At 47.1% G+C, this 23,896-nt stretch overlaps 1 protein-coding gene across 17 annotated transcripts in view; it reads right to left on the bottom strand.

Moving 5' to 3' along the window:
- celf2 (cugbp, Elav-like family member 2) overlaps window positions 1–23,896 on the bottom strand; it is an 897,865-nt gene that overhangs the window by 625,808 nt on the left and 248,161 nt on the right. For 4 of the 17 annotated variants that reach the window (XM_086010712.1, XM_086010722.1, XM_086010707.1 and 1 more), the window contains exon 1: window positions 19,821–20,171. The exons of 1 other annotated variant lie outside the window; for it this stretch is intronic. In XM_086010712.1, the coding sequence (XP_085866838.1) occupies window positions 19,821–19,918 (98 nt within the window). In that variant the 5' untranslated portion in view covers window positions 19,919–20,171. Of the gene's footprint in view, window positions 1–19,217; window positions 19,362–19,820; window positions 20,173–23,896 lie in introns of those variants that run through there. 12 more of the 17 variants (XM_086010723.1, XM_086010728.1, XM_086010716.1 and 9 more) reach the window with 8 other exon arrangements.

Raw genomic sequence — 23,896 nt, forward strand, 5'->3', positions numbered from 1 at the left:
TGTAATTGAAACAAATCCATTAACGGTCATTGGGACTATTAAAGTTTATTGCTTTTGGGAATACTATACTAGATGTATATACGAGAAACATCTCTATGGATGGGTACGCCCAATCCTGTCTGCACTTAATGATGACTATCATTCTCTCAGAATAACATAAGCTGGGATGATGCTGTAGGATTATCCTTAGCAAAGATCATTGCAAAATGCAATCTGTCCTTTCCCTCTGAAACCAGAAATGAATCTGATTGTTTTGTATTGTTAATATGTGGGTATACCAGCATACAGAGCTGATAGTTGAATCTTTACCTTGTATTCAGCCAATGTTGCCAATAATAATGGTGTCCTCCTGAGCTATTCCACACTGAAAGCAGCGTTCCTCATGAATTGATAGCATTGGGGGTCAGAATACATGGGCTATTCCCTATTCTTTGAATAGGGCCATATGATCAGAAACTGAACTGGACCAGCCATATAAATACTGTGGCTACAAGGGCAGGCCAGAGGCTGGGAATTCTGCAGTGAGTGTCTCACCTCCTGACTCCCCAAAGCCTCTCCACCATCTACAAGGCACAAGTCAGGAGTGTGATGGAATACTCTCCACTTGCCTGGATGAGTGCAGCTCCAACAACACTCAAGAAGCTCGACACCATTCAGGATAAAGCAGCCCGCTTGATTGGCACTCCCTCCACCACCGGCGCACTGTGGCTGCAGTGTGTACCATCTACAAGATGCACTGCAGCAACTCGCCAAAGCTCCTTCAACAGCACCTTCCAAACTCGCGACCTCTACCACTTAGAAGGACCAGGGCAGCAGACGCATGGGAACATCACCACCTGCAAGTTCCCCTCCAAGCCACACACCATCCTGACTTGGACCTGTATCGCTGTTCCTTCACTGTCACTGGGCCAAAATCCTGGAACTCCCTTCCTAACAGCATTGTGGGTATACCTACACCATATGGACTGCAGCGGTTCAAGGCGGCAGCTCACCACCATCTTCTCAAGGGCAATTAGGGATGGGCACTAAATGCAGGCCTAGCCAGCGACGCCCACATCCCAATGAATTAAAAAAAATAATTAAAAAAAATTCAGATAGGACTTTGGTTGAACATTCCATCTGAAGCATGTCACCTCTGACGATGCAGCACTCTTTCAGTCTAGCAGGAGCAGGGCTTGAACTCACAGCCTTCAGAATCAGTGGTGAGAGTCTGACCAACGGAGCCAAGCTGACACTCTACATTGTAACTTGATTCAACCTTCGGCTATGCAAGTTTATGCAATCATCTGATCAGCACTCAGCACGTGCGATCACACTGCATCTGGAGTACAGGCTCAAGTCAAATGGGTATATTTCCTGCCTTCTCTTTACTACCGTAGCGTTTGAGACTCAAACACTAAACATTTTTGGTGTAAAGCGAGCTGCCGATTCGCATGAGCTTGTTTTGCGCTACTGGCGTTGACCAATTTCACCCCCGGTAAGTTTACAAAATATATACAAGTAAACTCTTTCGTATCCGGCACCTACGGGACCGGGATGGTGCCGGGTGATTAAAAATTCCGGATAACGGAGAGGTATACCTACCGAGGCAATTTATATATCGGCCGACCTCAGACCAGCAGAAGGTGGTAATTCTGTGGGGGTGTTCCGAACTCAGGAGGGGAGGTGGGACACGGAGTGACAATGGCCCAAGCTGGTTTTGTAAAAGTCGAAGGAGCACACCTGCTTATTCTGGGCCCCACAAATATACAGTAAAACTTACCTTTGGGTTCCTCTTTGGCTGGACGGCCAGCTGATACTGCGCGGGGAAGATTGCAGTGCCCACAGCGACGGCGGGAACAAGTGGTAAGTCATTCCCCACTATTTAAACATGCAGTTAGAATGTGCATTAATCAGAATACAATTTTGCCGGTTATTAAAGAATTCCGGATGATTAAGTGCCGTTTAAACAAGAGTTTATTGTACTTCTGTTCTTGCAATGTGGGTGACACTGGCAGGGCTGCATTTATTACTTAGCCCCAGTTGCCCTGATCAACTGTTGGTACAACTGGGTGCCTTGCCCACGGAGGGCGTGAAGAATCAACAGCATGGTTTGGACTAGGATCGCTTTAGGCCAGGCCAATAGGGACAGCAGAGTCCCTTCAGCCTGCTGTCAGCTCTGGCGTCGTTGGCAGCACTCTCGCTTCTGAGTCCAAAGGTTGTGGCTTCAAGTTCCACTCCAGAGACTTGAGCACATGATCTAGGCTGACACTTCAGTGCACTACTGAGGGAGCGCTGCACTGTTGGAGGTGCCATCTTTTGGATGAGACATTAAACCGAGGCCCCGTCTGCCCTCTCAGGTAGACGTAAAAGATTCTTTGGTACGATTCAGTGAAGAGCAGGGGCGGTCACCTCAGTGGCCTGGCTAATACTGATCCCTCAACCAACATCAGCAAAAGAGATTATCCGGTCATTACCTCATTGCTGTTTGTGGGAGCTTGCTGTGCGCAAATTGGCTGCTGCATTTCCTACATTACAACAGTGAATACACTTCAAAAAGTACTTCATTGGCTGTAAAGTGCTTTGGGACATCCTGAGGTTGTGAAAGGCGCTATAGAAATGCAAGATCTACCTTCCCTGAAGCACATTCGTGAACCAATTGAACTTTTACAAGTAACCTGGGCTTTCGTGATAACGTGTCCTGGTGCTAACCAACAAATTACCAAATTTATTAAATTTAATTTCGCAGTTTAACATGGTGGGATTGAAACTCAGCCTCTGGGTCATTAGTCCTCTCCCATAATCCCTACACTATCATACCCATATCTAAGTTAAGTTAATGTCCTCTTTGCTGTGCTGTGAGCCTGTAGTTAAACCCTTCATTACTCTGCACTGCAATCTCTTCTATCATATTATTTTATCCCATTACCTTTTATTGAAGTAATCATTTCTTAATGAGCTCGTTGCTGGTTCTTTAGTTTTGGAAGGTTATGAAATGGATCTGAAACTGACAAGCGTAATAGTCCAAAGAATTTGCAGCTGTTTTGACTCATTCTGATACAATATGAAGAATGTTTGTGTTTATTAAAAGATTTCTATCTTGAAAGTTGCGATTGTCATTTTACTCCACCTGCCCACAATGTACTTCCCTCCTCTTCTGAAAGGATGACTTGAGTTGGGGTATGAGGAATAATATTACGAGTGCACACACTCCATTAGGGTCTGAATTCTTGAGATGCGCACCTGGTGGGCGAGCAAACTCGTAAAAATAACCCCTATAATTCCACTGAAATGTGGGACCTCTCTAGTTCAATAAGCATTGGAAATTAAATTATGCCATAGTTGTACTAGTAATCTGGAATAGGAGCATAGGAAAAGCAAGGATAAGGGTCATCCTCCTAAGTCTATCTTGCTAGGACTTAACTCCCTATGGCAGCAGCCAATTGTATTTCAAACAATTCCCATATTCTTGTCTCTACTGCTATCCTGCCTCCCACATTATTCCAAAAATATGTTACTCTTTGAGTTAAAAAAAACTGGTATCTGTTCCAAATTCATTTTTCCACTCATTTCTATTTATGTCCTCAGATCAACTTCCCTGCCTTACTTTAAAGTAATAAACTGTGTTTACCTTACCCTATACCGTTAAATCACTTTCTTTCTAGACTGCGAAGCTTCTTTTATCTTTCCTCCAAGGTCATTGGCTTTACCAAGCATGGAGGTCTTTTTCTGTGGAGTGGCTACCAAAACAGTGTGACCTGCCCGGTACATCACCACGCCTAAGCAATAGGTTCGCTAAGCTTACATTCTACTGTTCTGGCTATAATTCCTAATAGTTAATTGCTTTCCATATTATCTACACATTGAAAGTCATGAGCCTATTCTTACTCTCGGGTCCTCTTTGATATTTTTATTTCATTTATTGTCCACTTCTCACATTTCTCCCAACCTATGTTGAATATTTTAAATTCATCGATGTTAAAATTTCATGTCGCGTTTGTCTACCCAGTCGCATAACTGACCTAAATCCTCCTGCAAATCTCTTGCTTTGTCCTCTGTCTCCGCATCTCTCGCTATCCAGTTCATTTATGTAGATTTATTGAGACGTGTCTCCCCTCCTCCAGTCTGACATTACACCTCTCATTTGTACCCTCTCTTTTAAGGCTGCAAATACTTAAGAAAATGATGAGGAATATATAAAATGTGACGCGGCGCTGTAAAAGATGAAAAGAAAGACTTGCAGATAATATAAAAGGAAAATTGTAAGGACTTTTACAATTTGGGCAGCTAAGGGTGTAAGGAGCATGATACTGAATTTGTTGATAACACATGTAGGGGGTTTGATGAACAGCGAGGAGCAACGTAAACCACCTCAGGAGGTTAAAGATATGTTAGCAAAATGGGCAGAGAGATGTAACTGAAAGTGTGAGGTACTGCAAATTGGGGGGAAAATAAGGAATGAGGGCATACATTTCACTGGAAAGATACTGGGGTCGATCTTGACTTTGAGCGATGGTGTAAAACAGATGATAAAGAGTCGGCTGCCCGTTTTACATCTCTCCCGAGTTTTATTTCCATTGACTTCAAGTGCCGGTAGATAAAGCAATAGCATTTTGGATTTTTGTAAATAGGGGCATAGAGCATGAGCAGATTAATGCATGGTGCCCACGGGACCCATACAAGTATATATTTTACAAAAGAGGCCTAACGCAGATACAAGTGTGGTATATTGGGATATGATTTGCTTTATTAATACACAGTGTGTAAACATTTTATGGGCCTATTACTTCATGCATTTTACTCCACGTGTTTGAGTGTATCAGCGGGGTTGTGAGGGGGTTGCAGAGGGCTCCTAATGTTGTCGGTGCCCAGGTCCCCAAGAATTCCTAATCTGGCTGAGCTTGAGAACAGGTTAAGATAAATTTGTACAAGGCAATGGTTGGGCCACAGTTAGAGCACTGTGTGATTTTGGGTATCCCATTATAGAAAGAGCATTAAAACCAGAGAGATCATACAGCATAGATTCACAAGAATGATACCAGGGATGAGCAATTGTAGTTATGTGGAGAGACCGGAGATACAGGGACTATTTCCACTGGAGCACAGAATTCCTTTAGTGGAGATTTAATAGAGGCATTTACATTATGAAGGATTTTGGGGAGGTGAAGAGGGATAAGCTATTTCCTTTGGTTGGGAAGTCAATGATGAGGAGTTCATCAATTTAAAATTGTTGCTAAGAGAATGAGCTGGGTTAGGAGAAACTTCTTTCCACATGGAAATGTTAGAATGGGAATTGTTTTGCCACAGGGACCATTGTATCTTTCCAGGGATGAGTCGAGAAACATTTGAAGCAGAGGAAGATAAGGGTTACAGGTGGTCAGCAAGGCAGTGGGATTAGTTGTGGATTGCTTTAGGAAAGAGCCAGCATGGATGCAAAGGGACAAATGACCTCCTTCTGTGCTGTAAACTTCCATGGTTTCCAATTTTTAAACACCTTTATTTTCCAGCCCCATTTACTACTCTGCATTCCTGTGGTTTTTAGTATAATTACAAGCATTTAATGTAGAACCTTCCATGTGGCTCTACCGGGAATCGATTTGTTTTACAGTTCTTTTTTTCAGAAAATCAGAGCTGCACTGATTACATCCTCAATTAAAACATTTGCAGATAATTCCTGCAGATGCGCTGTAAGCTGTACAGAGTGCTGACGCTGGGCCGTGCACCTGCTCCGTCAGTAATGACTTGCATTTACGACGCCATTAACATAACAAACATCCCAAGGAGCTTCGCGGAGGAGAGATGGGCGTCAAGCAGTAGCAGGAGGTGAATTAGGGGGAGATGACCGAGGGGCTGGTGCAGGAGGGATGGAGGGAAGTGCTACGTAAGAGCAAAGTACACGGACAGGGCGCTTAAAGTGCTTTATAAGGCAGTGGGGTAAACAAAGAAGTATTAATTGTTGTCTAGCAGCCCGATGATTGCCACCCTATTTTGCCACCAGGATCAACTTTTCCATTAACTCCTTAACGTTGATTTGTCCCCTAAAGCCAACCGCTTGCAGAAATCTGCATCATATCCCTGGTGTTTCGCCCAATGGCACTGCGGAGAATGTGATCCCTGGCAGTTCAAACAGAGTGGATACTGCAGGACCCAAGTTCAACTACACTCCTGATTTGCGCACGTTCGCGGCCAAGATCCTCTGGTCTCAGCTGGGTAGCTGCTGCACGTGTGGTACTGGGTTCAGAGCAGAACCGAAGCTCCTTTTACAAGATCACCGTCTTCATTCTGTTCAGCAGCACATGTGTTCTAACGTGCTGCTCACCCACCCCTCAGCCAGGAGCTCAATGAGTGAACAAGAGCATCACCTACACAGCTAGCTCCCTCCGCTGGATCGCATGTGACTACATTGTACTGTCTTAAACGCCCCAGGTGTTGGCGACCATCAGTGGGGGAGTTGCCATCTTTTACCGAGTTCGGAGATGGGATCACGGCCTAAGTTCTGACATTGACTTGCTGATGATGAAAGCTTACTCAAAACCTTAGTGACTGTAATAACTAATAGTGTCTCCCTATCACAAAGAAATAGGGACTTTTGTTTAATATTTCTGATGCCATGATTACATTTACAAAGCCAGACAGGTGCAGTGGGAGAAGGGCTTCGGGGCCTATTGTTGAACCTTTCAAGGATGCTTCCTCACAGGTCAACCAATCGGTGGAATTGATAATGTCTCTTTGGTGGACTCCTTCACCCTAATGGGAGGGGCGGGGGAGGAGTTGAGAGAAAATACAGGGTGGGTGCTACATTCTTTGAAGTTGTGGTTCAAAAAATATATTTTTTAAGAAGTTAATGTGGATAAATGTGGACAAAGATGATCAAATACTCCATGGAACATGATAAATCCCATGCTGCTGGTACCATGGAGATGTCATCTATGGCAAGTTACCAACCAGAGCTAAATAGTAAGAACGTTACATATTCTGTTAAGTGATGCTGCTGCATTTTCCAGCAGGGTTTACTGGACTTGGAACCATGGATGATTCTTCCCCACCACCCCTCCCCATCACCCAACTGCGAGGCTGGGGCCACTCAAGCCAGTTAAAAGGGTAGAAATCCAAATTGGTAGATTTAATTCCAGCGCCTTCAACAGAACGGAATATCAAGCGGGCCTATGTCAGGCTTCCGATGTGATACCACCCGTCTGGCGCTACTGCCCGATGTGAATTTCTACCCCATAGTGTCCTCATCACAACCCCGACTGAGATGATCTAGGACTCTCTCTGCGGCTCAGCACCGCACTGGTCGGTGCATTTACCCGCTGAGTCACTGGGGCAAGTCCAGGGTGCTGATCGTTGACATCTCATCTGTGGAGCATCTACAGCGAAAATAAAGTTAAACATTGGAACAAGAGCTCAAGAATTCAGAGCTACGAAAGTATAACTTCACCAGCCCAGGAGGAGGCACCAAGAGTTTCCGCTGAAATTCTCAGGATGTTTTACTTCAATGAGAAGCAAGCACAAAATAAATTTACAGTTGCAGAAACCGACAGTCGTTCCCAGCATTCTTGGCCTAAAATACAAGTGTATGAGTAGGACGATTTGAAATGTCATTATAAAACACTTAAACTGTGCTACAGATGAGATCATTCCTTTCCATAATGGAATGTTGTCTACATGCTGAGATGTTGATGGCTATCCAGGCTTCAATCCTGTTCTAGATATCTCCTTCAGCCGCGCCTCCTCCTTGCACTGATTGCTTGCGACATTCTCTGCACTTGGCGGCTGCTAAAAAGCAATTCTTCTTAATGAAACAAATCCCTTTTTATTGTCGCCTTTCATTGTTTCATTAAGACCGATACGCTCCAAGAACAACTGCCGTTGCGAGCACCTCAGTACCATGAGCTGGCACCATAACATGGTTGCTACTGGTGACAGCGGAGGCCATTTGCGGCTAGTCCCAAAATCATTCACCTCCCAGGCAGGACGACAATGACTTCTTAAGTATTTAGTGTTTTGTGTTGGCTTGAAATGACAATGCAAATTACCATCACAAATTGCTCAGTTTACCTTTAATCAAAGAGCAGACAGTGTCTGTTCATCAAAAGGCCAGAGTGGCTCGTCCTATTGATTGATAATGCCTTGTAAATCATAATTGCTGCGCTGTAGATAAGTTATTGTAAAGCTCTGGCCGGTTGGTTTGACTTTAGTACTTGCGCCGTATAGTTGACCCTATATTTGTACGTAGCATGCTCCGGTATATGTCTGAATGTAATATCGTTACCTCTGGTGTTCCCCAAGGATCTATACTTGGCCTCCTCCTATTTCTCATCTACGTGCCGCCCCTTGGCAACATCATCCGAAAACACAGCGTCAGTTTCCACATGTACGCTGACGACACCCAGCTCTACCTCACTACCTCTTCTCTCAACCCCTCCACAGTGTCTAAATTGTCAGACTGCTTGTCCGACATACAGTTTTGGATGAGCAAAAATTTTCTCCAATTATATATTGGGAAGACCGAAGCCATTGTTTTCGGTCCCTGCCACAAACTATGTTCCCTAGCCACTGACTCCATTCCTCTCCCTAACATCTGTCTGAGGCTGAACCACACTGTTTGCAACCTTGGTGTCATATTTGACCCTGAAATGAGCTTCCGACCACATATCTGCAGCATAACAAAGACCGTCTACTTCCACCTCCGTAACATCGCCCGTCTCCGCCCTTGCCTCAGCTCATCCGCTGCTGAAACCCTCATCCATGCCTTTGTTACCTCTAGACTTGACTATTCCAACGCACTCCTGGCTGGCCTCCCATATTCCACCCTACGTAAACCTGAGGTCATCTAAAACTTGGCTGCCCGTGTCCTAACTCGCACCAAGCCCCGTTCGCCCATCTCCCCTGTGCTCCCTGACCTACATTGGCTCCCGGTTAAGCAATGCCTCGATTTCAAAATTCTCATCCTTGTTTTCAAATCCCTCCATGACCTCGCCCCTCCCTATCTCTCTAATCTCCTCCAGCCCCACAACCCCTTCCGAGATATCTGCGCTCCTCTAATTCTGCCCTCGAGCATCCCTGATTATAAATCGCTCAACCTTTGGCGGCCGTGCCTTCTGTTGCCTGGGCCCTAAGCTCTGGAATTCCCTCCCTAAACCTCTTTCCTCCTTTAAGATGCTGCTTAAATCCTACCTCTATGACCAAGCTTTTGGTCACCTGCCCTAATGGCTCGGTGTCAATTTTTTTTCTCTTAAAATACTCCTGTGCAGCGCCTTGGGACGTTTTACTACGTTAAAAGGCGCTATATAAATACAAGTTGTTGTTGTTAAGTTCTTCTGAAAAATGATTAAAAAGAATTGCGAGTTAAAAGCTAAAGTTTCAAACCTTACAGCAGTTTGTCTCAGTTTCTGGTGATCGATTTAGATGAGCATTCACTTTGAGGTCCCTACTTGAAGGTTACTGCATGATTATGATAAGCTGTTGCAAGAAAATTTATAAATTTAAGACAGAACCAAATGCACTTTGTCTTTCAAAACTAAAGAGCCGTTTTATATTCCAGCCAAAGAAGTTATTATGAAGAGTAATTGACCCATTACGGAATTTTATATATGTGTTTTGTATTATATTTTTATACATGGGGAACTTTTGTGCTTCATATTACTGACTGGAAATAAATATTAGTGCCATAATCTGTAAAACCTGGTCTGTATTTACTATACGCCATTCTCTAATGAGTTGAGCACCACAGCATTAGTTTATATTAAATCCAGTACACAGATTACAGCAAACATGGTAATTATTAATTCCCAAAGTATGCACTTCTAAGGTAGGTTATAGGTGAGGCCCTGATTTTAACGCGAGGTGGATTCCCCGCTCAGGCCGAAGTTAAAATTGCAGTCGGGTCTCAATGATGTCATCGGGCCGCAACATGCTTAAAGAAGGACCCTATTGGCTCCGGGCGCCTGTCCTTGCTGCCTGCTCAGGAGAGCAGGTTAAAATTCCAGATGTTGCGATCATGGCGACTTCCGGACAGGCAAGAGCCCAGGGCGATTTTAACTGCCCACCCGCCAGGTTTCTGCTGAGCGAGAAGGGTTAAAATCACCTCCTGGACCTCACACTTACAGGAACTGCCGTCAACCTTCTGATTCCTGAACACACAGCACTGATCTAAACAGAATTTTGCTTATTACGTATTAGATGTTCCTCAGTTTCAAACTTGTTTTCTCTCACTCTTTAATTTCCCATCCCTCCCCGTTTCTCCAAGTACCATTCCCTGAATGAAATTCTGGCCTGCTCACAGTCCTCGCTGAAGCTATACTCACATCAGGTTGACACTCTCTCTAACTTCCTTTACCTTTTCTCCAACAGCTCAGAGATCCACTGTGCAGAGAACTTGCAGCTGAATTCAGAGCCTTCCTTTCTGCGACCGAATGGCGCTGATCTCTCCCCCGTTTTGAAGTGCAGTGAATGTCGTTATGTAATCAAACAAGAGTTCTCTCAATCTCCACAAAACAGCAATGAGACCAATAAGGAATTAACCGTTTTTTTGGGTGGTATTTGGCGGAGGGTAACGTGTTAGCCAAGACAACTATTTGTCCTTTGAATAATGCCATGGGGACGGGCACTAAACTCTTGGTTTGGTGTCTCGCCTGAAGGATAGATGGCACTTCTGAGCAAGCAGTACCACACTGGAGTGTCAGGCTGGATTGTGAACCTATAACATGTCATCAAGACCCATGCGGACCCAGAGCTGAGTGTGCTACCAACTGAGCTAAAGCAAGATGCATTCGTCTTGTTTCAAAAGAGACTGTAACCCCGATTTTAAGTGTGTCTGCCGTAAAATAGTGAATGGGCGGAAGCCGCTATGTTCCTGCCCCCTCCGACCCTGTGATTTTAACTCCCAGGTCCAGGTCTTGGGGTTTGGGAGAATAGAGACTGCCAGCCACAGGTAGGTGGGAACCTCATAAATATTGAAATAGAAACAAAGAAGATAGGAGCAGGAGTAGGCCATTCGGTCCCTCGAGCCTGTTCCGCCATTTAATGAGATCATGGCTGATCATCCAAATTCAGTACCCTGTCCCTGCTTTCTCCCCATATCCCTTGATCCCTTTAGCCTTAAGAAATATATCTAACTCCTTGAATATATTTAATGAATTGGCCTCAACTGCCTTCTGTGGTAGAGAATTCCACAGGTTCACCACTCTCTGGGTGAAGAAATTCCTCCTCATCTCACTCCTAAAATGGCTTACCCCTTATCCTTAGACTGTGACCCCTGGTTCTGGACTCCTGCCATCGGGAACATCCTTCCTGCATCTAGTCTGTCTAGTCCTGTTAGAATTTTATAAGTTTCAATGAGATCCCCTCTCATTCTTCTAAACTCCAGCGAATATAAGCCCAATCGACCCAATCTCTCCTCATACGTCATTCCTGCCATCTCAGGTATCAGCCTGGTGAATCTTCGCTGAACTCCTTCCAGGGCAAGAACATCCTTCCTCAGATAAGGTGACCAAAACTGCACACAATACTCAAGGTGTGGCCTCACCAAGGCCCTGTACAATGGCAGCAAGACATCCTTGCACCTGTACTCGAATCCTCTCGCTATGAAGGCCAACATACCATTTGCTGGGGATTGTTGTCATAATTCAGACCTCAATGCAATGTTTATTCTGAAATGCGCAATTGGCCCGAAGTCTTAGAGCAGTCAGCAAAAGCCGAACCGGGGCAGAAGAAGCCCCCCAGGTAAATGATCATATTTAAAATAACAACAGAAAACGCTGGAAAAACTCAGCAGGCCAGGCAACATCCGTGGAGAGAGAAACAGAGTCAATGTTTCAGGTAGGAGACCCTTCGTCAGAACTGAGAAAAAAAAGCAGGAAATGAAAGATTAAAAAGCAAGTTTGGGGGCTGGGAAATGGGGGAGGGGATGAAAGAACAGAAGGGAAGGCCTGCGAGAGGCGAAGAGACGTAAAGAGATATTCAAGGCGAGACGAGATGGTAATAGGACAGGTAAAGAGATGAAGTGTGAAATGCACTGGCAGAATGAGAGACAGCTGCCATGTGGGAGAGAAAAAAAGGAAAAGGCACAAACCAAAAGTGTGGATAAAAAAATATATAATAATGATAGGGGCCGAGGTTATGATCTGAAATTGTTGAACTCGATATTGAGTCCGAAAGGCTGTAACTATTTAAGCTCTTGGTAAGGCTCCTTGTGGCCCAGGTGGAGCAGTGTTGCTCCTGGCCCAACAAGGAAACCTGGCACCTACTCCGCCCCAGGCTTTTCCTTAGCTTGCTGGGGATTGTTTCCTTCAGATTCTGCCTCTCCCCCACCCCAACTCTCACTCCCGCCACGGCGTCATTCCCGCCAGTTCCGGGTGGGAGACAACTTAACTAATTACAAGGCCCACGAGTTTAAATAGTCCTGGCCTGATGCTGAGGAGTCCGTGGGGATTTTCCCTCCCACCCTGCACCCAGCACGCTCCGAGTTAAAATCATGGCTTGTAGGTTTAAACTAAAATTGCTTTTCATTAAGTGATATTCGAAAGTTCTCAGTTAAACGAAGGAACTTGCAATTATAACACATTTCACCTCAGGACACCCCAAAATGCTTTACAACCAATGAAGTACTTTTTGAAGTGTAGTCACTGTTGTAATGTAGGAAACACCAAATTGTACACAGCAAGCTCCCACAAACAACAATGTGATAATGACCAGATTATGTTTTTTTTATTGATGTTGATTGAGGGATAAATATTGGCCAGGACACCGGGGAGAGCTCCCCTGCTATTCTTCAAATAAGTCATGTGATTCTTTTACGCCCACCTGAGCGCGCAGACGGGGCCGTGGTTCAGCAGCTCATCTGAAAGACAGCACCTCCGACACTACAGCACTCCCTCAGTGCTGCGCTGGAGTGTCAGCCTGGATTATGTGCTCAATTCTCTTGAAGCCACAATCTTATGACTCAGAGGCCAGAGTACTGCCACCGAGCTAAGACTCAGTTAAAAATACACAATACGGAAGGGAAGATGTTTATGCAATAAGGAAGCTGCGAGCTAAAGTTAACTGAAAGAGCATCGTCACCGTGTTGAGGACTCGGAGGTAGGCTCAGTTACAGGAACAGCCTGCTCCGAACACTGCGGCCTAGAAATTCGTCTCGGGCGGTTGTGCAAAACGAACGGAATCAGATCGGCCGCCCGTTATACGCAACGTCTGGTATTCAGTCCCAGTGCAGTCAATGAAGCAACTGAATATCAGGCGCTGCGTATAACGGGCGGCCGATCGGATACCGCCCGTTCCTGCGCCACCGCCGGAGAAGCATTTCTTGGCCTTAAGGTTTACAGTCACCGCACTGGCTGCTGGAAATGGTTTATTGTAAAGCAGATCAAGTGATTGAACTCCATCTGCCATAGTTTTGCCCAATGTGGAATAAGCTGGAGGTAATCAAACTTTGGGTCTGAGGAGGACAAATTGGAATATCTTTTCAATGGCGGGAGACTAGGAGCGGTGGAAGAGCAAAGGGATTTGGGTGTCCGTGTACACAAAGCACTAAAAGCCAGTGCGCAGGTAGAAAAACAAATCAAAAAGGCTAATGGAATGTTGGCCTTTATCGCAAGAGGACTGGAATTCAAAAGTGAGGCTGTTGTGCTTCAGTTGCACGGAGCCCATCTGGAGTACTGAGTTCAGTATTGGGCCGAACCCCAAGAAAGATGTATTGGTCTTGGAAGAATGACAGAGCAGATACACCAGAATGATACCAGAGCTTACAGGGTTAAATTATGAAGACAGGTCGCATAAATTTGACTTGTACTCTCTTGAACTTAGAAGACCTCTGGGTTGTCCGATGTCGCGCCAGCCTGACGGCAGAGCACCCGTTTCGTGCCTGCACCCCACTGGTTGTAAGGCAATGCATCCCAACCATCAAGAGAGAGACCGGGCCTTCAGTTGGCAATATTTGGCACCGGTCGGCCGCCCGACAAGCTGAAACCTAACCCATGGACATTGCAGCAGGAGCCACCGAATGGCACCGAGTCTAATTGTTATGGCCCACTGCTGAGCTCAGCAAGCACCAGAGCAGAAGTCTTGGATCTTCGGAACCAGTGTGGTTCAGCAGGCACCACACAGTGCAGTTACCCACAATTCCACTAGGCACTGTAGGGCGGGTCTTCTCACAGGCCTCCTGTGTGTGGCCGTGAGTGACTAGAAATAGGAAGCACGACGAGGGGAAAACAATTGAAAGAGGAACACAGCTTCAACAATAATACCTAGCAAGTGCAGTAACATCAGCTTAAAGCTGGCAGCCTTGGGTCCATAGACAAAATGGCCATCACCATAAATGAATTATATTAATTAAAAATGAAATCAGGCAAACCCATGTGCAGATTAATTGAAATTCATGATATTGCTGTGAAGAATAAAATATTCTTCTGCATAAACTAAGATATCACATTACAGGTTTTTGTTAATACATTCGGGTTGTTAATATGTTTGATTTACATAATTTAAATTTCAACTTCCATTCAAAATCAACGGCTGCCTGTAATGCGATTCCCTCCAAGGGATTTCAATCAGTGACTAAGAATTGGGGTGAGAAAGGTTTAGTATTGTGTTTTTTTTTTAAAAAAACCTCCGAGGGCTGAAACCTTACTGCCATTCACACTTAACATTTGTTATGCTAATATAATTAATTTTCATTTTAATAATAAACAGAACGCCGAGGTTTTAGTTGCGGGGAACAAAACGTTTCCTTTGATGCTTGTGCGGCACAAAAGGCACTTTGAAGGTGCTTCTGATGTTACAGCAGTGTAGTGGGCAGGAGAGGCACTGGTCACCCTCCACGCTATAAATGGTCCCGTGCTCGAGATGTCTGGTGAGCTTTGTGCCCACTGTAGCTAGAATAGTTCCTGAGGGTTGTCTGAATGGCTGGCCTGACTGAACCAGTGAGCCATACCAAGCAGGAACATCCCAGGGTTGATTCCCTGGTCCCCTACAGGGGAGCTACCATTGGTCCTGTCGCCATTGGGTTTGGGAGGGAGGAAAATCAGCCAGGGGGTCAAATCAGCCAGGGGGTCCTTCCTGCTCATGGTTGCTATTCGGTGACATCTGCCAGAAAGTGAAGATGCCCGGTGAGGGCAAGATCGGGTTTGGCCATGATGGCTTCTGCTGCTGACTCTCACGTGTGAATGAGGAGCACTTGAGCGAGATACCTGGGGTGGAGGATGTGGAAATATACCTCACCAAAGAGTCAATACCTTCAGGAGATGAGGACATTGATGGAGAAAAGTGGGAACGTTATCAAACAAAATTTGAAATCGAGCTACATAGGAGATATTCGGACAGGTGAGGGTCAAAGAGGTAGGTTTTAAGAAGTATCTTAAAGGAGGAGAGAGAAATAGAAAGAGCAACTCATAACTTCGGACTCCATTTCTGGGTACCAAGCACTGTCCCATCTTCCACCCTACATAAACTTCAGCTCATCCAAAACTCTGCTGCCCCGTGTCCTAACTCGCACCAAGTCTCGTTCCCCTGTCCTGTGCTCGCTGACCTACATTGGCTGCCAGTTAAGCAACACCTCAATTTTTAAATTCTCATCCTTGTTTTCAAATCCCTCCATGGCCTCGGGGGCCCCTCCTTATCTCTGTAATCTCCTCCAGCCCAACAACCCTCCGAGATATCTGTGCTGCTCCAATTCTGTCCTCTTGAGCATCTCCAATTTTAATCGCTGCACCATTGGCGGCCGTGCCTTCAGCTGTCTGGGCCCTGAGCTCTGGAATTCCCTCCCTAAACCTCTCCGCCTCTCATTCCTCCTTTAAGACGCCCCTTGAAACCTACCTCTTCACCCTATCTTTTGGTCACCTGTCATAATATCCCCTTATGAGCTCGGTGTCAAATTTTGTTTGATAACAATCCTGTGAAGCGCCTTGGGATGTTTTACTACGTTAAAGGCGCTATATAAAAGCAAGTTGTTGTTTTTGTTGAGAGGAAAGTCCACACAGCTGGTGCGGGCTTAAAAAAAACCGAGTGCTTTGCTGGTCATGAGGTGGTTCTCTCAGTTCCTCTGCAGCGTAATGTGAAGGAGCCACCTGACCCGACAAAGCCTTTCCACCATCTACAAGGCACAAGTCAGGAGTGTGATGGAATACTCTCCACTTGCCTGGATGAGTGCAGCTCCAACAACAACTTGTATGTATATGGTGCCTTTAATGTAGTAAAATGTCCCAAGGCGCTTCACAGGAGTATTTTAAGACAAAAAATTTGACACCGAGCCACATAAGGAGAAATTAGGGCAGGTGACCAAAAGCTTGAAGCGAAATGAAGAGAAAATTCAAGGGGTGGGGATAAAAAAACAACCAGCCCTAATTAGTTTTTTTTAGTCCCACAATGAATAAAGCAATATTGTCTCAACTTTGGCAAACGACAAGACTAGAGAACCCCAATGTGATTGTTGTCACTGGACTTTTCCCAATTTTGTTATTGAAACATTAGGCTGACACTTCAGTGCAGTGCCGAGGGAGTGCGACACTGTCAGAGGTGTCGTCTTTTTGATGAGGCGTTAAATCGAGGCCCCGTCTGCTCTCTTTAGGTGGACGTAAACGATCCCATGGCACTATTTCAAAGAAGAGCAGGGGGAGTTCGCCCCGGTGCCTTGGCCAATATTTATCCCTCAAACATCACAAAAACAGATTTTCTGGTCATCTTCACATTGCTTTTTGTGGGAGCTTGCTGTGCACAAAGAGGTTGCCGCGTTTCCTACATTACAACAGTGACTACACTTCAAAAGTACTTCATTGGCTTTAAAGCGCTTTGGGACATCCTGAAAGGCGCTATATTCTTTTTTTTCCTCTTTAAGCGATGCAAAAACCACACGTTTGTGATGTGAGTTACATCACGCTGGGCCGTGCTAGCAAACTATTAGAATACCTTAGGGTTAGATTCATTAGGATTGTGGCAGTGCTTTCACCTCAAAGTCAGAAAGCTCAACCTCACTCCAGGACTTGAACTGACAATCTGGATTGATGCTTCAACCTACGCAGCACTGAGGGAGTGCTGCATTGCCGGAGGCGCCATCTTTTGGATCAGATGTTAAACTAAACTGGGTGTTCAGATGGGCGCGGAATGTCTCCCGCAGCACCGTTCGAAGAATAATAAGAGTTCTCCCTGTGTCCTGGTCAACATTCCTCAACCAGCACCACTAGGAACAGTTTAACTGGTCGTTTATCTCCAGAGGCTGTCGATGGGTTCTTGCTGTGCGGAGACTGGCCCTTGCGTAGGCAAGGGGAAAAAGTAGTCAGGGTCCGCCAAGTTGATGGCTGCTTGGGCAAGGTCCCAAATGTCAACTGTGATACCGTACCCCAGTGAGTGAGGAGGGGAGGAGAGAACATTGGGGGGGGGGGGGGGGGGGGGGGGGTCAATGTTCACTGTAAGCCTCGTGGGTGGGCGGCCGCACAGCGATCGGTGAAGGTCTAGCGCAGGCCGTTCACAAGCAACGTCCCCTGTAAGCTACATGATCGCGCAGCGCTCCAGGGGTTCCGCGCAGCTGGCTTGCCGGTTTTTCCTCAACAGAAAAAAGTGCGCAAGCGCAGTATTTTGATGGGGCCACGCGGCTGAAAAGAAAATCTCTTCTTCCTTCTTTCTTAGGCAGTCCCTCGGAACCGAGGATGACTTGCTTCCACATTAAAAATGAGTTCTCAGGTGACTGATGAGTCCAATGTGGGACCTACAGTGTATCACAGGTGGGGCAGACAGTGGTTGAAGGGGCGGGTGGGTGGGGTGCTTGGGTTGACGTGCGCTCCTTGCGTTGCTTGTGCTTGGCTTCCACTTGCTCCCGGCGAAGAGACTCGAGGGGTTCGGCGCCTTCCCGGATGCTTCTCCTCCACTTTGTGCGGTCTTGGGCCAGGGATTCCCAGATGTCGGTGGGGATGTTACACTTTTTCAAGGAGGCTTTGAGTTTCCTCTGCCCACCTGGGGCTCTCTTGCCGTGCCGGAGCTCCGAGTAGAGCGCTTGTTTTGGGAGTCTCGTATCGGGCATGCGGACAATGTGACCCGTCCATCGGAGAAAATCTACAGGGAACATTGCTCAGAGGCTGTCCCGTTGAAGATACTGCGTGTGCGCAGCCCCGCTACAAATTTAAATAAGCAGGCTGCGCACACGCAGTATTTAGAGGGGGCATTGGTAGGGTGCGGGGGGACTTAATCGGGCGAAAACCTGGCCCACCAGCTCTCATGCATTTATTCTTCCTACATTGCAGCAGTGACTACACTTCAAAAAGTACTTCATTGGCTGTAAAGCGCTCTGGGATGTTCGGTGGTCGTGAAAGGCGCTACAGAAATGCAAGTCTCTCTCTCCTTTCTTTATTCACTGGGAGCCTCAATCTCCTGCCTCTGGTACATGACTTACACTCGAAAAGCTCATGCCTCGGATTCTGTCTGCTGTCGACAGCTGTGCCAAAAGCCCATATTCCCAAGGTGGGAAGCCTGGACAGAATTACCGCTGCTTGGTGTTTTAAAAATAAAAGAATCTTAAAACCGCAACCGGCGCAGTCAAGAATCACCTTACTTTCGACAAGCGGGGGGGGGGGGGGGGGGGGAAATCCCACTATGGTAAAGAATCACGAGCGCACAACCTACAACAAAAGAAAAAGGCCATAAATTTAATTGAGGCAGAAGCCGGCTCTTTGTTGCAACACCCCCCCGCTCCTCCCTTACATCGGCCTCCCCATGCTAATTCTGGCCTGCACTCAATACAGCTGCAGAGCCGATAGAGAAAGCCTCAGAGCAGAGGCGGCGGCGGAGGGGGGAGGTGAACAACTGAATATCTTCATTCATCACAGAGAGAGAAAGAATGGCCCTGCCTCCCCCGCTCAGCAAACCGAAAATGCATCCAAATCGAACAGAGTCAGACCAACTAAAGTTACCGAAAAGCCACCCTGTCCACTTGTCTTTTTATCCCCGTCAAACTTTGTTTTTTTTTGCGCGTTGGTTTTAAAGTTAGGCGCTCAAAATAATAACCTGGAGCAATTTTTTTTTAAATGTGAAAAGTATTCCCTCGAGCTTTCCTGAATGCCAGCCAACCTCACGGCTCTCCAAGTCTGCAGGGGATCTTATTCCATCAATAAAGAAACCTCTCGCTACACGGGGAGAGAGAGAGAGGCTTCACACAGCCCATGTCTGAATTTGAAACGACCAAACTAGTTTTTACACGGCGCCGCAGAAACAAACAATAATCATCAGCTGCAAAACACAAACTCCGAGCCTACCTCAGAACTTTCCAGCTCTCGAGTGAATCCAGCTCGGAGATCACAGAAACCATTGTAAACAAGGCAGGCGAAACAATAAAAAGCGCCGAAAGAGAGAGAGAGCAGTGACTCTCTTCTGCTACTGCCAGGAGCCCCAAGCCTTTCCCAAGCTAAGCTCGTCCTACTCCCGTGGCTGATAAGCACTTGTCATATCCATCCCTCCGCCCCTAAATCAATCCTGCCACTTTATTGCTTTCTCCTGCCTTCCCGTTCCTCCTCCCCCCCTCCACTCTCCTCTCCTTTTGAAAACCCCTCGTAATCTGCTGCAAGACATCAAATTCAACCCGGCTCACATGGCACTTTATGCTCAGTGAAGCCTGACTTTAATTCTCTCTTTATTAAAGCTGCCCTCCTTGCTTTCTGCCGAGATAAAATGTCGATTCCTGTCTGAAACCCTGGCCGATCCTGCCGGCAAACAGCTGCAGGATAGGAAAATATACTGAGCCCGGTGTGCTGAGATAGACAAGTTTCTCCTCTCCCCACACACACACACACTTTCACCCCCCACCCTTGGAACCTGAGGGCGAGAGCATGGCCATAAATTCCCTCCTCAGAAATTCTTACCTGTCGACAGAATCCAAGACACCTGCACAATAGCTCATGTCTGAGGTATTTTGACTTGCGCTGGGAGCGAAGGCAGCTACAGATCCCGGGTTCCTCATGAAAGCTTCAAAGCCTGCGGGGGAAGTCGAGTCGTCGCGTCCCTACTCGCAGGCCGACGTGGGACGAAGCAGCTGGTTTGGGGCAGGGCTGGTCAGTCACGGTGCATGGGTCAGTGCGGCGAGTCCGCACAGGTCAGACACAGGCCCTGATGCACATCGCAGCAGAGAGGAGATCTGCCAAAACTTGTACGCACTGGAATTCTTAATTTCCCGCTCACATCCAGAAACTGCTTGAGTGCATTACAGATAAGACCAAGCAAGTCATTGTCCTCTCCCCCCAACCCCCCCCTCTCCGATTATCTTTCACTGGGTGGCCCCTTAGCCTAGGCCTCCAATGTTAGTGGCTGATACAAGCCACCCCCCCCACCCTCTTATCCTCCTATCACACTTACTCCTCGCACCTCATCCCACACCTACCACCTCCCCAACCCCCCTCTCCTCCTTTAAGAAGGGAGTAATTGGACAAGCATGCCAGCCGTTAATAATAGCCTTCTCGCTTCCTGCTGGGACAAAACTCCTAAGGCAGAAAACTTTATTACTGGCAAGGGCTAGTTAAACCTGGAGAAGTGGGCAGCCAGCCAAATAGCTCGCCCTATACGAAGTGGAAAACCGTAACCAGCGGAATCAATCGGTACTAAGTTCACTTTTAGAGGAAAGCCAAGGTTAGTAGCTGAATCGGTTATGAGAAGGCCCAAATTCACTGTCACCCAATGGCTGCAGCCCATAGCTAAGGTTCCCAACTCTAGTTCATGGAATCATAGAATGGTTACAGCACAGAAGGAGGCCACTCAGCCCGTCGAGCCCGTGCCGGCTCTCTGCGAGAGCACTTCAGTTAGTCCCACTCCCCCGCCCTTTCCCCGTAGCCCTGCAATTTTTTTTTCCTTCAGGTATTTATCCAATTCCCTTTCTGAAAGTCACGATTGAGTCTGCCTCCACCACCCTCTCAGGCAGTGCATTCCAGATCCCAACCACTCGCTGCGTAAACATTTTTTTCCCCTCCTGTCGCCTTTAGTTCTTCTGCCAATCACCTTAAATCTGTGTCCTCTGGTTCGCGACCCTTCCGCCGTGGATGTATTCCTGTGGATTTTGTTGCCTGGCCTCCCACCTCCAACTGCCCCGTCAATCAGCCTTTTTCCCCCATCTCGGAACATTTTTATAACGGATAAACAAAAAAGTGTTCAAAGAGGATGAATTGAAAAAAAATCGCACCATTTTTTTCTAAAGCCCCTCTAATTTTTATCCTGGGTGTCACTCACAGGAGATTGATCTTTAATTCCTGGAGACACCAGCACAGTCCAGGAGGGTCAGTAACCCCACCCGCAGGTCAGGCAGAGGAGTCACCAGGTTTTAGTCACTGAATGATTTCTTCAATTATTCGACCATGGGCAGGCCCGGCTCCAAACTAGGCCAAGACCACTCAGTTCCATCAGAAAAACACCAAACTTTAAAATTCTTTGCTCGTTGATGAGCTGTTCCTTGGAGTCAGGTTCAACAACAACAACTTGTATTTATATAGCGCCTTTAAACGCAGTAAAACGTCCCAAGGCGCTTCACAGGAGTGTTATAAAACAAAATTTGACACCGAGCCACATAAGGAGATATTCGGGCAGATGACAAAAAGCTTGATCAAAGAGGTCGGTTTTAAGGAGCGTCATAAATGAGGAAAGAGAGGCGGCGAGGCTTAGGGAAGAAGTTCCAGAGCTCAGGGCCGAGGCAGCTGAAGGCACGGCCGCCAATGATTGAACGATTATAATCAGGGATGCTCAAGAGGCCAGAATTAGAGGAGCGCAGATATATCGGGGGGGGCGGTTGTGGGGCTGGAGGAGATTACAGAGATAGGTTCTGATCAAAGAGCCAGGTTCTAATCAAAGCCCATCAAACAGCACGAAAATAACTATAAAAATCCTTAACCCCATTCTCTGCGAAGAAGAAACATTATCGCGACGTGACCAGACTCAATAATTTCCAACAGGGCACTAATAAAGTGAAAGGATTTTACTTTCTGGGGCAACTTGTGCGTGTGGCGTCAAATGACAATGGCATACATTTATATAGGGTCTATAACAAAGAGAAACATCCTAAAGCACCTCACAGAGGAGTAGTCAGACAAAAATGGATGACAGATCACATCTCAATGTTTCCAGCCTGACCTGACAACGGCTGAGCTGAGGTTGGTTGTCAAAAATGTCAACCATGGACAAATCCCAGGTGAGAGATTTTCCGCCGTGAGCTGCATATCTGAGGCGTCCACTTGCATACAGATGGCTAGTAAAAGAGCAAGCTGCACTTGGCACGCGGGCCGTAGGGGAGGTCCCAGTGACATTAATGTATTCTTCCTTCCTCTCATTTTTCTCTGTCTGTCTCTCTCTCTCTCTCTTGCTCTGCCCATTGGGCTGTGAGATTTGCAAGCGTTTCTTCCTGCTTTCTCTTGCTCTCATTATCTCTCGGGTCATCCGCTAAAGGCGAGAGAGTTGTTAGAAAGTGCCCGATGGCGCTTGCGCGGCAGACAGACATTTGCTTGCGCCTCCTTCCGTAGTCAAAAAAGCAGTCAACGCTGACTGTGTAGATTCAAGATTGGAGAGCGGCCATTCAGGCAAAGTAACGGAGGTTCATCATGAAACAAAACCTCAGCATCTCTTAATGTCTCTCAATGTCTCTTAATCTCTCCTGCTTTCTATCCTATCACTGACCTTCCCTTTTGTTCCTTCATCCCCTCCCCCTTTTCCCAGCCCCCCAAACCTGCTTTCCATTTCCTGCTTTTTTCCAGTTCTGACGAAAGGTCACCGACCTGAAACGTTAACTCTGTTTCTCTCTCCACGGATGCTGCCTGGCCTGCTGAGTATTTCCAGCATTTTCTGTTGTTGTTCAGCATCTGCCAGCCTCTTTGGAACAGGAGGCGAGGAAATTGGGAGTGAAATGAAAGCATCTCTTTCCCTCAACTCTGGTGAACATGGGAGCTATGGGGATAAAAATTGAGTAGCGACCCAATTGAGGCGCTAACTTCGCCGGGGCGCTAAAAGTAGCACCCCGGAAAAATTAGTACCCCTGCGCCGGAAATTGAGTGGTTGCGCCCCAAGAGGGAAGCGGGGCGCTACTGGAAGCACCCCGCATCCCTCTTGGGGCGCTGCGAGTCAGTATCGCGGAGCTACGTGCCGCGGTATTGCAGGCCTTCCTCCCCTTCTTAAAGGGGAGGGGCCTTGTGCAGCGCGACCTGGGGCCCAGCTGGGCCCCCGGGGATCGGGAGCGCAGGCAAAAGAGCCCGGCACCCAAGAGAAGTGCCGGGCTCTTGGAGCGCAGCTGGCACGCCGCGGGGGGCAGGTGGGGGGGGGGTCAGGAGGCCGGGGACGGGAGCGCAGGCAGGTGCTGGCAGGCAGCCACCAACAAAAATGGCCGCCCCGCACCTTGCCTTTAAATTGCGCCTCCCCGGCCGCAGGTACGCCCCCCTGACCCTGTCGGACATAGCATCCGGCGGTAAATCAGGGGGCGCTCCCAAAGATCGTGGCTGGGGTGTGAGCGGGGCGCTGCACACACCAATGACATCATCGCCAGCGGCGGAGCGCCACCACTAACCTCCCGCTGAATTTTGCGGGAGACGTGGGCAGTTCCGCGCCCGGGCGCTAGTTGGTTTGTGCCCCACTTAGCGCCCTCTTAAGGCGCTAATGGGTGGCGCTACCAACTCAATTTTTCCCCCATGATCTGTAATCCAACAGAGCCTGCCATAAGACAATGGGGCCATTCGTCATATGAACTAGCCGGAAACTGAGCTAACCTGGTACAAACTGCTTCGATATGTGTGCAATGCCAGAACAAGGGAGCATAACCTTAAAATTAGAGCTCAGCTGTTCAGGGGTGATGCCAGGAAGCACTTCTTCACACAAAGGGTAGTGAAAATCTGGAACTCTATTCCCCAAAAAGCTGTTGAGGCTGGGGGGGGTTCAATTAAAAATTTCAATACTGAGATTAATAAGGTTTTTGTTT

This window comes from Somniosus microcephalus, chromosome 17, assembly GCF_052327205.1.
Source record: "Somniosus microcephalus isolate GS21.2 chromosome 17, FLI_Smic_1.0, whole genome shotgun sequence".
Lineage (NCBI taxonomy): Eukaryota > Metazoa > Chordata > Chondrichthyes > Squaliformes > Somniosidae > Somniosus > Somniosus microcephalus.